The sequence below is a fragment of the Bicyclus anynana genome, chromosome 8, assembly GCF_947172395.1.
Source record: "Bicyclus anynana chromosome 8, ilBicAnyn1.1, whole genome shotgun sequence".
In the NCBI taxonomy this organism is placed as follows: Eukaryota; Metazoa; Arthropoda; class Insecta; order Lepidoptera; family Nymphalidae; genus Bicyclus; species Bicyclus anynana.
This window is the reverse complement of record NC_069090.1, coordinates 16,256,445-16,269,343: the sequence shown is the minus strand read 5'-3', so window position 1 is coordinate 16,269,343 and position 12,899 is coordinate 16,256,445. Positions and strand designations below refer to the sequence as shown.

Below are 12,899 nucleotides of genomic sequence, written 5' to 3'. Positions count from 1 at the left end.
GTAGTCAAGTGTTAACTTGTAAAGAATATATAATCGTCGTCAATATACATATAATCGACATCACGTTACAGCATTATACAGATTAATCGGGTGCCGGGTCCATTGTGTTACAGAGATTTGCCTCCGGTCCGGTCCAGTCTGGGATTTGTAACCAACAAGTGTACGGTTAAGAAATTCCTTTTAAAACAGGTAACACTACCTTCACCCCTCGTCTTACAGCAGGTTAGCGGATTTTTGATTCAGTATGGCACAGGATTTATTACAAGATAGTATATACAAGTATGAGTATGAGTGTTACAACATTGTTAATACTCAATACGCAAGAGTTAACAGTTGAGTAGGCCAAAGAAAACACGCCAGCTATGTGATTGTAGGGCTTCCGACCAATCAGTCAATGTATGTTTAAAAAATGGCAACATAAATAACTAAGGTTAACTTTATATACTCCTATAAAAATTTGTTAAAAGAAATATGACATGTTTACAAATGATATCATTCATCATTATCATCATTAGTAACCCATATTCGCCTCACTGTTGAGCACGAGTCTCCTTTCAGAATGACAGGGGTTAGGCCAATAGTTCACCACACTGGCCCAATGCAGATTGGCAGACTTCATACACCTTTATAATTAAGTAAATTCTTAGGTATCCTGTATACCTAAGAATTTACTTAATTATAAATTCCTTCACCCTTGAGACAGGTGATATTTAATTTCTTAATATGCACATGACTGAAAAGTTGAAGATACATGCCCCGGACCGGATTCGAACCTACGCCCTCCAAATTGAAGGCAGTGGTCATATGCACTGGACTATCACAACAGTGATATATGGATGGATAATAGGAATCCATGGTAGATTTTCATATCCATATAACCTATTGACAACCTCTCAGGCACAGTTGGTAATGGCTGTGGTTTTCAACAGAGAGGTCTTGCATTCAATTCCTAACTCTGGTGGAGGTTTGGTCTAGTTGCAGCCTTAACTAGTTACCATCGTACTGGCAAAGATGTAGCATAAGCAGCTTAGAGTTCTTGTATTATTCAGGGTAGAAACCATCAGAAATATAGGTGAAGTGTTTTTCAGATAGGATGGGTACAGTGACAGTCGCCTGTCGATACGTCGATACGTCGTATGACGTTTTTAATACGTAGTATTATCGTGAATCGCGGAAAACTTTCAAGAGTTTTTTTTTATTCTTTACAAGTTAGCCCTTGATTACAAGCTCACCTGATGGTAAGTGATGATAAGATGAAAGCGGGCTAACTTGTTAGGAGGAGGATGAAAATCCACACCTCTTTTCGGTTTCTACAAACAAACCAGTGAAACAAACTGTCACCCACACCATCCTACATGAAACAAACTGTACTCCAAATATTTTACCTTTTTTTAAAAAAAGCCCACTACCGACTTAGAATGTCACATACCATCAGGTGAGATTGCAATATGTCTTTGGAAAAAGATATCTAGCAATGAAAAAAAATATATAAACAACCTTCACTAACTACAAAGTGAAGTGATTCTAGGTGAAAATTGAGAAAACCTACAGTATATTACAATTATTTGGGGGTTTGAATTTGTTTGATTGTACTATCTACAATGGCATAGTCTGCTATGCCATAGTAGCTATGTCTGTTAGGCATAGTCTGCTATGTCTGCTACAGATTATCTTAATTTTAATAAGTAACACTAATGGGAATCCACTGGCTCCCAAGATACAGTTACAGCTAGTTTGGGAGCCAGGGATCTACTATATTATTGTATTAGAAATTTGTTACTGTGTGATTAATAAATAATTTTTATTTTTTATTTTTTTATTTTATAGTGCTTATTCAGCAGTTTAAAAAGCCAAAAAAAAAGAAGAAGAAATCCCATTTCTCAATAGTTTGTTTAATTAACCTATAGACTTCTTGATGTTAAATTGTGTTTGCTTTCTCCTTTACGTCTTATCACTCTCACATCAAAAGTGAGGGGTGTGTCGGGTCACAAGTCATAATTTATGTGTTTACCCACTCTAATTAAATATTATATCAATAATATATCGCGAAACATCCACAAATAACAATTAAGTGGATTATATAATGCATTGCTTTGTAATTAATAACTAACTTAATCTGTTTACTCATAGACAACTCTACATTTACATAATACAAACTAATCAGTAAATAATGGAAAATTATTCCATCAATTAAAATTATTTACTTTGCCCAGTAATGGATACAAAGTATTTGCAATGAACTTGAGACTCAATTACAAATGTATATACTCAATGGCATTAATTTCATGCATCCTACTAATTGTCATCACCATAATTTTCAATCACTGGATGTTCACTGCTGTACATTGGCATCTGGTGAGTTCTTCTAAACACCATTGAGCTGTTTGCATAGTGTTAAGTTTCCTATGATAAAGAATGTAATTTTTTTTTTAAACCTTTAGCCGATTGGAGAGATGTAATGAAAGATTTGGTTTGTATCGAATTGTATCAAATGTCTATATATTATAATATCATACAAAACCTAACCAATATATTTAAATCTGAAACCTTTTATGAAACAAGTATTTGCTAAAACTGGGTACCCCAATGGTTAAATGCAATACTGCACTACGTAGGGCTTGCTGGGATTAATTCATAATCTCTAATATTTTAGTCAGACTCCTTAACAATGCAGTTATTACAAATTAAATTAGAATGAAGTTGAGTCAACATGCTTTATGATTACTTAGGACTCATAATGTGAAAAAAATATTATCATTAAAACAAAAAACCCGACTGCTTAAGCATAATGAACTAAAAAGAGAAAAACAACTATCACAATATCTATATAAACTTCTGACTAAATTCTTGCCACATGCGGTGAGAAACATTTTTATTTCATTCTTTGTCCTTAATAAAGTATTTGTCCCCATCTGCAGCACCACACAGAATTTATCTTGTTATACAAATTGAGTTTATTTTGGCTGTTTTCAGTTTAGCAATATTCAATTTCTCTGGAGCTACTGGACAGAACAAGATGAATCTTGGCTAAGTTATAATGTAGAATGTTTAAGTAATCATCCATGTAAGGAAAACAGAAAACATTTAAAGGTTATGTATGTATGATGCTGATAAAAATGAACAGATAAGGAAAACAACTAATGAAAATTATTTGAAAATTAGACCCAAGTCTTATTTCTTCAAACATTAGGTGAACTACCTACTGTCTGACTAAATAACCTTAAATAAGCTAAGACATCAATTTGGTAAACATTTAGGTTAGGTTATCATTAGCTACAGCGAAATACATTAATTAATAGTCACTAATTAATATAAATAGTTAGTGTAAAAATTATAATTATCATCAAATTAGGTACTATAATAAATTTCTATTCCATAAACCTATTCAGGTTAATGTTTACAAAACTTAGACTTACCGTCCGCAATAGATTTGGAGTCTTGTTTACTCATTTTGTAACACAACAACACGCCTACTTAAGTGCATGAAAAATTACGTAAATATTTAAAATACAGTAAATTATTTCAGCAAATTTCTTAATTTACAAAATTCACAGATTTGTTTTGTTTTGGTTTATTTGAGTTTGACAGTTAACTTTGTGACTTTGACAGCCGACATTGACAATGATAGTTGGTATGTAAACTCGCAGGTTCGTTCCGTTACACTTTTGTTGTAAGACTATTAAAGCAATTTTATTGAATCGTTTTATTACAATTTTAATGAATACTAAAAATTTATGAATAACAAAGTCGTACTTAGTTAAATAATCACAAAATGTGTCCCAAAATAACTCTTAAATCATTACATTTTGAAAATGAGCCGCTCTCCGTAAATTCAAGGAAAACAGACACGTCAAAAGAAGTGTGACAAATTCGTGACGCAGTTACAATACGTTTTATTCAAAACTTTCGCACAATTTTATTTTAAAATAAAAATAGAAGTATGCTGTTGAAAATGCCTACTTATAATGCTATTATATTATAAATAATCTCTAAAAAACTATTCAAATATGTTTTCCTTTTTTCAGGTGCAAAGAATGAGATAGAAAAAGAAAAATTATATCTTGAAATAGTTTTAAAATAAGTTCAAAAATGTCTTCCGCGGCCGAAAATGGCGTTGTCGCAGACGACACAAGGTAATTTTTATTGGTTTTTACCATTTTTTTACATGTTCAATTGATATGTAATAGGAACGTCCACACTACCTCAATGCAGGTTGGAGGTAGATAAAATATTTGACTCTGAAAGAACACCAGAGATAAATCTGGACTATTGGCTTAATTCGCTCTCAGAGTGTGATGCCACTGGATTCTAAGGTTTAATAGAGAATATTTAGGAAGAAAATTAACAGCCCAACTCAGGGCAGGAACCCAGGAACTCATTACCTAGAGACATAACCACTTGACCATTATGATAATCGTCATTACAGTCTATTTTAATGGCCCAATACATGCTTCCATGTTTATAGGAGAGGCCAGCTCATCCTCATTGATGCAGCATGATTTGTCTAAGATCTACATTCCCCGCCTATACCAAATAAGATAATATCACAGGATAGGTATTAAAATATATAATTCATCATTATTAGCCACTAGCTGATGCCACACTTTCACCTGCGTGGTTCCCGTTCCCGTAGGAGTACGGGGATAAAATAGCCTATAGCCTTCCTCTGGGCTATCTAACGCTGAAAAAAAATTTCAAATCAGATCAGTGAGATTAGCGCATTCAAGCAAACAAACAAATAAACTCTTCAGCTTTATAATTAGTATAGATTATAATGAATGACCCACTTCAGGCCAGGCCTCCAAACATATAGGAGAGGAGATATTGGTCTTTGCCCATTAGTGTCAAAGCTCCAAATACCCTCTTACAACTAGAGCAATGTGGTGATACTGCTCCAATATGGGTTGGCACTGGCAGGCAAAAATTATATAAATTTATATATTATAATTCAGTTGGTGATAGCCTAGTGGATATGACCTCTGCCTTCAATTTGGAGGACCAGGACCTATTCTTGGCAAGTCCTGGTGTCTCTAATGGTCAAGGAAAATGTTTTTCCTTCACCATTAGAGACGCCAAACAAACAAAGAATTTTCTTAATTTGCTATGTATGTGAAGTCTGCCAATCCGCATTGGGCCAGCATGGTGGACTATTAGCCTAACCCCTCTCATTCTGAGGAAAATCTTGTGCTCAACAGTTAGCCGAAAAATGGGTTAAATTATTATAATTAATAATCTGCATACTCTAAATTCCTGTTTTGTTTTGTATAACAGCTATTGTTCCTTTTAATTTCAGAGGCACAACATACTACTTCAACAAGGGCCGCTCCAGCGCAACAATATGGCAGAGACTGAGTTTATTCTTCTCAATCTACTGGAAATCTATTATAGTGGTGCTCACACCTTTAGTGCTGCTACCCATACCCGTGGTCAACCGGTTTGCAGACAATGCTAGTGTAAGTACAATATACTAGTAGTAAATACAATGTAAAAGAGGTTAAGTTTGTAATGTTGTAGGGGGTAAATTCTGTATAATAACATAAAATTGAAGATTTTGAAAAACCCTCGATGGTCATGAAATTATTGATTACACTCTCAATCAAGTCATGGGCTTTCATTTGAGACCCCACTTGAGTTTATTTGCAGACTTTTGGTTGTTCTTTCCCACTTTCAACCCCCAGAACTTTTATATGGCTCAACCAAATTTCATCAAACATGTCGAAGACTACTTGCCCATGTCACCTTTCATACAAAAAAAAGAGCTATGGTGCCATAGACAGACTGACAGACAGACACGTCAAACTTATAACACTCTCTGTTAAAAATATATATAGTCGAGCATACGCCCCATGGTTTCACTTGTGTAGTTCCCATTCCTGTGGGAATACATGAATAAAATATAGCCTATCATATCAAAATCAGTTCAGGATCAGGATTCGAAACCACACCCTCCGGTATCGGAGGCAGAGGTCATATGCACTGGGCTATCACGGCTCACAAAGAACACCTATTTATTATATTACTTTAGATTACACAAAATCCATTAAGAAGACTTTGTGATATGAACATGACTATGATAAAATAGTTTTGCGATTAAAACTTGTCCACAACTATCTAGTACAATATAATTTTTCTTTTGCAGGCTTACAGATGTTTATATGTGGTATTAATAATGGCTACCTACTGGGTATTAGAACTTCTACCTCTACCTGTGACATCCATGCTGCCTATAGTCCTATTTCCTACCCTGGGTATTCTGGACTCAGACAGAACCTGTGCAGCATACATGAAGGAGACCAACATGATGTTCATGGGTGGTCTGATGATAGCTGCCGGAGTGCAGCATTCCAAGCTGCCTAAAAGGGTTGCTTTATGGACGGTGCAAGTTGTCGGATGCTCACATAGACGGTAAGTTACTTGTAGATGCAAAAAGCATAGATAATAGAGTGAAACCTCTTTAGAAATTATGTGATTTAAAAAATAATTATTGTTAATGCGATGATATAAAAAGAGATACATTATGTTGCAAACTTTATGATGTGGAACATCGTGAGTGAAGTTACACAATGCAATATTTTAGGTATCCGCTAAAAACGTAGCGATGCAACGGCAGGGCGTCCCTCGCGCGCCTCTCCCACCCGCTGTTGCTTCACGCGATGTTGATATTAGCGCGCATTTTTTTTAAGAATATTTGCCATATCTTTTTAAATATGACATTTCCCTCGCAACTAGTCGGAAAAGATTTTATTAGGAGTGGGTACGACAATAGACCAACGACAATAGGCGGGGATATTATAAACCGATCATAAATAATAGTTTGGCCAGTAATTTTTGAGGCAACATATTTTTCAACCTACCTACTATCAACATATTTTTCAACCTACCTACTCTCAACATATTTTTCAACCTACGTACTCTCAACATATTTTTCTACCTACCTACTCTAGACATATTTTTTAACATCCTAATTTTGATGGAAAACTTTTCATCCATTAAACAGATGGGTGAAGGTCATTTCTAATTTGCATCTTTTACTATAATCAATATTATTGTTTTAGGTTGAACCTGGGTCTAACATTAGTGACAATGTTCATCTCCATGTGGGTCTCCAACGCTGCTGCCACGACTATGATGGTGCCCATTGTTGACGCCATACTTGAAGTCTTTGAACAGGTAAATAACCTAAGTTCTATACTACAGTCTTGATGAGTACTGTTTATTAATAAAGAAATTAGAAATGAAGGTAGAAAATGTGTGTCATTTCATAACTTATTTATTTTAAATGATGTACGGTTTGTTTATAAAATGTTATATAAAATATAATATAACATTTTATTTTATATAATATTATTAACTAAATCTAAATGTTCTAAGCTTATTAATCATATTTATTTTCATTAATTTAAGAATAAGTTAGTTACAATTATTATTAGGTATAAAATAAATAATGATTTATACCCTTATTTTTAATTTGTTTGTTGGAAAACAGTACTTTATCAATAAAGGTTGTGGTATAGATAGATAAGTTTGCAAAATGGTGGCAAACAAAAAAATAAACCCTGGCTGAGTTTATTGTGGGCTCTACTCGGACCAAGGCGCTTTGGAACCCTACTAACTTTAATTTTAAGTTTCCTTCTTTTCTTACCACTATTAAATCTTTTGATATTTTAAACGTGCTTTTAAAATTAAGCCTAATTTAACTTCAATCTTAGTGAGAGTGAGTGAATGAGGAAGTTTGTCTGTTACACTTGCATCTCTAACCCACTTCATCATGACAACATATATTCGGCTCACTGTCGAGCAGGAGTCTCCTCTCAGAATGAGTGTGCTTAGGCTAATAGTCACAACTATGGCCCAATACAGATTGCCAGACATCACACGTGAAACGGTGATGGAAAAACATCGTGAGGAAACCTGCATATCTGTGAGTTTTCTCAATTCTCAAAAAACTTATTTGATTTTTTTTTACCAATGGAAAGCTACATTATCAGCAAGTATCTTGCCACGAGATTACGGGGAAATAATATAGAGATTATAATAACGGGAAACTACGCGAATTAAGCCGTGGAAGCTAGTATAAGTGTCGAGTATGTCGTAAAATTTATTTATCATAAATAATAATTTATTTCAGCAAGGGCTGGGTGACGTGTATGTGAACAAAAAACGTGCTTTACCTGAAAATGGCAAAGAAATCAAAGCGCACGACAAAAATACGGAAGATGAGTAAGTAAAGAATGTATTTTTTTATTTTTGAAAGAAGGAAAATCTTTTTCCATCTAAAAACACTATTCATTGGATAGAGTGAATTACTATTGTGAAGTTGTAGCTTAACTTTTGGTCCTCTACCACAGAAATTGGGATTAATTTGGAAATGTTCAAAAAGTCGACTTTTTTTATTTTATATCTTTACAAGTTAGCCCTCACCCAATGATAAGTGGTGATGCAGTCTAAGATGGAAGCAGGCTAACTTGTTCGGAGTAGGATGAAAATCTACACCCCTTTCGGTGTCTACACGACATCGTACTGGAACGCGACTTAATTAGTCCAGGTCTGGCTGGTGGGAGGCTTTGGCCGTGGCTAGTTACCACCCTACCGACAAAGACGTACCGCCAAGCGATTTAGCTTTTCGATACGACGTCGTGTAGAAACCGGAAGGAGTGTATATTTCATACTCCTACTAACAAGTTAGCCCGATTCCATCTTAGATTGCATCATCACTTACCATCAGATGAGATTGCAGTGGGTGGGTAGGCTTAAAGAAAGTAACACATTTAAGTAATCTCTTATATTTTCAATTTTAAAATATATACAAGTGTTATTAAATATTTACATATGTACCTGTGAATAGCCTAGGCTTGCCAGCTCCTTTTGGTTATATTTGCACAGGCTTTAAGCTTCTTTTTGTGACAGTGTGCTATTTCACATATCCTAACCTCACTTTTGGTTTTTTTGTTTTCACTGTTACTAAACTTTGTTTAACATGGAGTCTCTAAAAAGTAACATAAACGAAATCAGTGAGCACTTCAACAGAAGAATGGAAGAGTTCCAAAAAGAGTTAAGAGCAGCAATCCCAGCCACAAGTCCAACATCAAATTTAAACTCTCAGTTTCTAGCCTTCCGGACATTTGTGTTGACTGCACTGGAAAATCTGCAACTACAGCTTGAGCTTCTTGGCAAACAACAGGAAGATTTGGAGATGCATTCCAGGCGAAAGATTCTTCTAGTGCACGGAGTTCCAGAAGAAGAAAAAGAGGTTCTAGGAGTTAAAATTTCGACCACCTTGTCTGAGCGCCTTGGGCTGCCGGAGTTGACTCCAGAAGCAATTAGCCGCAGTCATCGCATGGGTCGTCCGGGTGATAAGCCACGGGCTGTTGTTGTCAAATTTAAGGACTTCTCGCTGAAGAATATGGTTTGGTCATCGAAATCTAAGTTGAAAGGCACAGGGGTCACTTTGTCAGAGTTCTTAATTAAAAGCCGCCATTCAATTTTTCTGGCGGCTCGACAACGATTTGGCGTAGCCAAGTGCTGGACAAAGGATGGAAGCATTATAGTGCTTGACCAGACTGGTAAGAGACACCGCATCTCGTCAATGAAAGAGATGAATGCTATCCCGACGTCCACGCAGAATGCCTCTGTGCCTATTGCTGCTCCTTCAGCCACGGGTGATGCTTCTCGGGACACCAAGGGTGTCAATGCCAGGTTGAAGAGAACGGGCAGGAGATAAGCCGTGTATAGCCGTCTTTCGTATTTCGTGAGCTGTGTTTCTCATTGATCCGTTTTATTTGGTATTATGATTTAATTCACAATTTTAGTTTATGTTTAATTAGTTTGTTTCATTCAATTACTTATTACTTATTAGTTATATTTAGAAAACGCAGGTAAAACTTTAATTTTGCAATTATATTTTGACGTCTGTAATTTTAACACATCACACTGACATTGACAAGAGATAGATCTGTCAAAGATTATTAATCAAAGTCAAAATGACAGTTTGTCTAAGTTTATACCACAGATGTTGCTATATTTTTTATAAATCCTCTGAGACTAAAATAGACAATCATATTCTTACTTTAGTTTGCTGTAAATTGTAAGATTGTAGATCTGTTTGTAGTTCTTGTACTAGCTTAGTTTATTTTTATTTGTAATTTTGCTGTAACTGATTTTTTTTTTTTTTTCTCTTGTACTTTAATATACTTTGTTTCTCTTTTTATTTTTGTAAATCTGTGTAAATGTATATATTTCCTGTATATCTTTATTTGGCTGCTGGCGGTTTAGGATAAATAGGTGCATTTTTTTTTAGCATTTTTAGACACTTATCATAATTTATTTATTATTATTATAACTATTTTATATATAAATATTTTTGTATTTGTTTAATATTTTTAATTATGTCATGTACCAGTTTAGATAGTGATATATTTTTGTCTATGTCGTCTAGTGATAATAGTTTCCACAGTACATCTTTCCTTCCACTCGATGAAACCCTTGATTCTCACTTCTCGGATTGCCAGAAAAACTTTAATGTTATCCACATTAATGCACAAAGTATCCCGGCTCATTATTCTGATATGCTTGCGTCTTTTGATTCCCGTAATATTCATGCCATTCTTGTTTCAGAATCGTGGCTTAAATCTTGTTTACCATCAACGTCCTACTCGTTGCCGGGTTTTAGGCTTATACGCAATGACCGCGTGGGTAAGGGTGGTGGTGGAGTGGCGATCTACTTGCGGTCTTATATTTCTTTCTCTATTGTTGATTCGTCTCCACAACCTCCTTCACCTGATGCGGCTGAGCACCTGCTGCTAGAAGTTGTCCTATCGCAAACAAAAATTCTTCTTGGCGTGTTCTATTGTCCACCATCTGTTTCTAATTACTTTTACTCATTTGAAACTTTACTGGAACAAGTAGTCCCCTTGTATAGTCACAGCATAATTCTGGGGGATTTAAATACATGCCTAATTAAAGATGACTATCGCAGTAAGAAGTTAATGACTGCAGTTGAATCATGTAGTTTATCTGTCCTGCCACTTACTGCTACACATTATTCTCCTGGTTGTACTCCATCTCTTCTTGACCTTATTATTGTGTCTTCTCCTGATTTCGTCTTCAAGCATGGTCAATGTCCAGCTGAAGCATTTTCGTATCATGATTTGATTTATCTTTCCTATAAATTACGTCCTCCTAAGGCAAAATCGAGAATACTTCTGCAGCGTAACTTTGCTGGAATTGATAAAAATCGCCTTTGTGATGATGCTACGAATTTGGATTGGTCTGTTATTGCAGATGCAGATTCAGTTGATTGCAAGGTAGACTTATTTAATACCCTAATAACTCAGCTCTATGACGTGCATGCTCCGGTAAGGCCGATTAAAATGAAACACCTACCTGCTCCTTGGCTTACTGATGATATAAAAATTTATATGAACAAAAAGAATTCTGCAAAATATAAATATAAAACAACTGACTCTGAAGCGAATCGTCTTAAATATCATAAGGCTCGGAATCGCTGTAATACATTATGTAGAGATGCACAACGACGCCACATTTTTAAATCAGTAGAAAATGGCAATTCTGCCAAAACTTGGAAATTTCTAGAATCTCTTGGAGTTGGTAAATCTTCCCCTAATAATCCTATCAATATTGATATCGAACATCTGAATAAACATTTTGCTACTTCCGATACGATTGATAGTATTGATAAAGAACGTACACTTAACATTCTTTCTTCTGCTTCAACTCCTAATCATTTACCCTTTTTCTTTGAGTCTTTCACTGAATGTGATGTTAAGAAGAGCATTTTATCGATCGTCTCAAATGCTGTCGGTTCTGATGACGTGAGCCGTAATATGATCATTCCCATCATTGATATTGTTATCCCAGTTCTTACCCATATCCTAAATTATTCCATCCACTCCAGTAAATTTCCTGAGGCATGGAAGAGTGCTCAAATTATTCCATTACCTAAAAAAATTACCCCTAATTCCTTCTCAGACTTTCGACCTATTTCAATTTTGCCTTTTCTGTCAAAAGTCCTTGAAAAATTGGTTTTCCGACAGTTGAGTCTTTTTCTTAGCAAGCATTCCATTCTAAGTCCCTTTCAATCCGGTTTTCGCCCTGGTCATAGTACGGTCACAGCTTTAGCAAAAGTTACTGATGATATCCGCTGGGCGATGGATAATAGACAACTCACAGTCTTAGTTCTGCTAGATTTTAGTAATGCTTTTAACACTGTTGACTATGACATTTTGTTGGGTTTATTATGCTCTCTTAACATATCTCCATCGGTGGTTGACTGGTTTCGGAGTTACCTCAATGGCCGTAAACAGCGTATTCGCGTTCACGATTCTTTCTCATCTTGGTGCGATGTTTCGGCCGGGGTACCTCAGGGTGGCGTGTTATCTCCTTTACTCTTTTCCATATTCATTAATTCTATCACTCAATGTTTCACTTCTCTCTACCATATGTATGCAGATGATGTGCAAATATATCGCTCGTCAACTCTTGAGAACCTTGGCTCTGCTGTGTCTGCTATTAATAAAGATCTAAATGCAATTTCAGTATGGAGCAAACAGTATGGGCTTAAGGTTAACCCTATTAAATCAAAAACAATTATTATTGGCAGTCCTAGTCTAATCTCAAGAGTTGTTTGGGGCGACGTACCACCTATTATTTACAACGGTGTCATGATACCGTATTGTGATTCGGTTAAAAACCTTGGAGTTGTTATGGACAAGGAATTATCGTGGTGCATGCATATCAAGGAGTTGAGTAGGAGGACGTTTGCGACGTTGAGTTCGTTACGACGCCTACGTTCTCTTCTTCCAATTCCTACCAAAGTTATGTTAGCAAATTCTCTCCTACTCTCTGTTCTCGATTATGCGGACGCAAGCTATCCCAGTTTG

General features: G+C 35.6%; 2 protein-coding genes across 3 annotated transcripts in view; one reads left to right on the top strand and one right to left on the bottom strand.

The window, feature by feature from the left end:
* LOC112045903 (GPI transamidase component PIG-S) overlaps window positions 1-3,600 on the bottom strand; it is a 64,072-nt gene extending 60,472 nt beyond the window's left edge. The window contains exon 1 of the mRNA XM_024082287.2: window positions 3,417-3,600. Within this exon, the coding sequence (XP_023938055.1) occupies window positions 3,417-3,450 (34 nt within the window). The 5' untranslated portion in view covers window positions 3,451-3,600. The remainder of the gene's footprint in view (window positions 1-3,416) is intronic.
* Window positions 1-12,899, top strand: part of LOC112045901 (protein I'm not dead yet) — a 66,423-nt gene that overhangs the window by 39,823 nt on the left and 13,701 nt on the right. The window contains exons 1-6 of one of the 2 annotated variants that reach the window (XM_024082285.2): window positions 3,806-3,938; window positions 4,026-4,133; window positions 5,294-5,453; window positions 6,140-6,405; window positions 7,056-7,170; window positions 8,129-8,220. In XM_024082285.2, the coding sequence (XP_023938053.2) occupies window positions 4,090-4,133; window positions 5,294-5,453; window positions 6,140-6,405; window positions 7,056-7,170; window positions 8,129-8,220 (677 nt within the window). In that variant the 5' untranslated portion in view covers window positions 3,806-3,938; window positions 4,026-4,089. Of the gene's footprint in view, window positions 1-3,805; window positions 3,939-4,025; window positions 4,134-5,293; window positions 5,454-6,139; window positions 6,406-7,055; window positions 7,171-8,128; window positions 8,221-12,899 lie in introns of those variants that run through there. The other variant, XM_024082283.2, reaches the window with a different exon arrangement.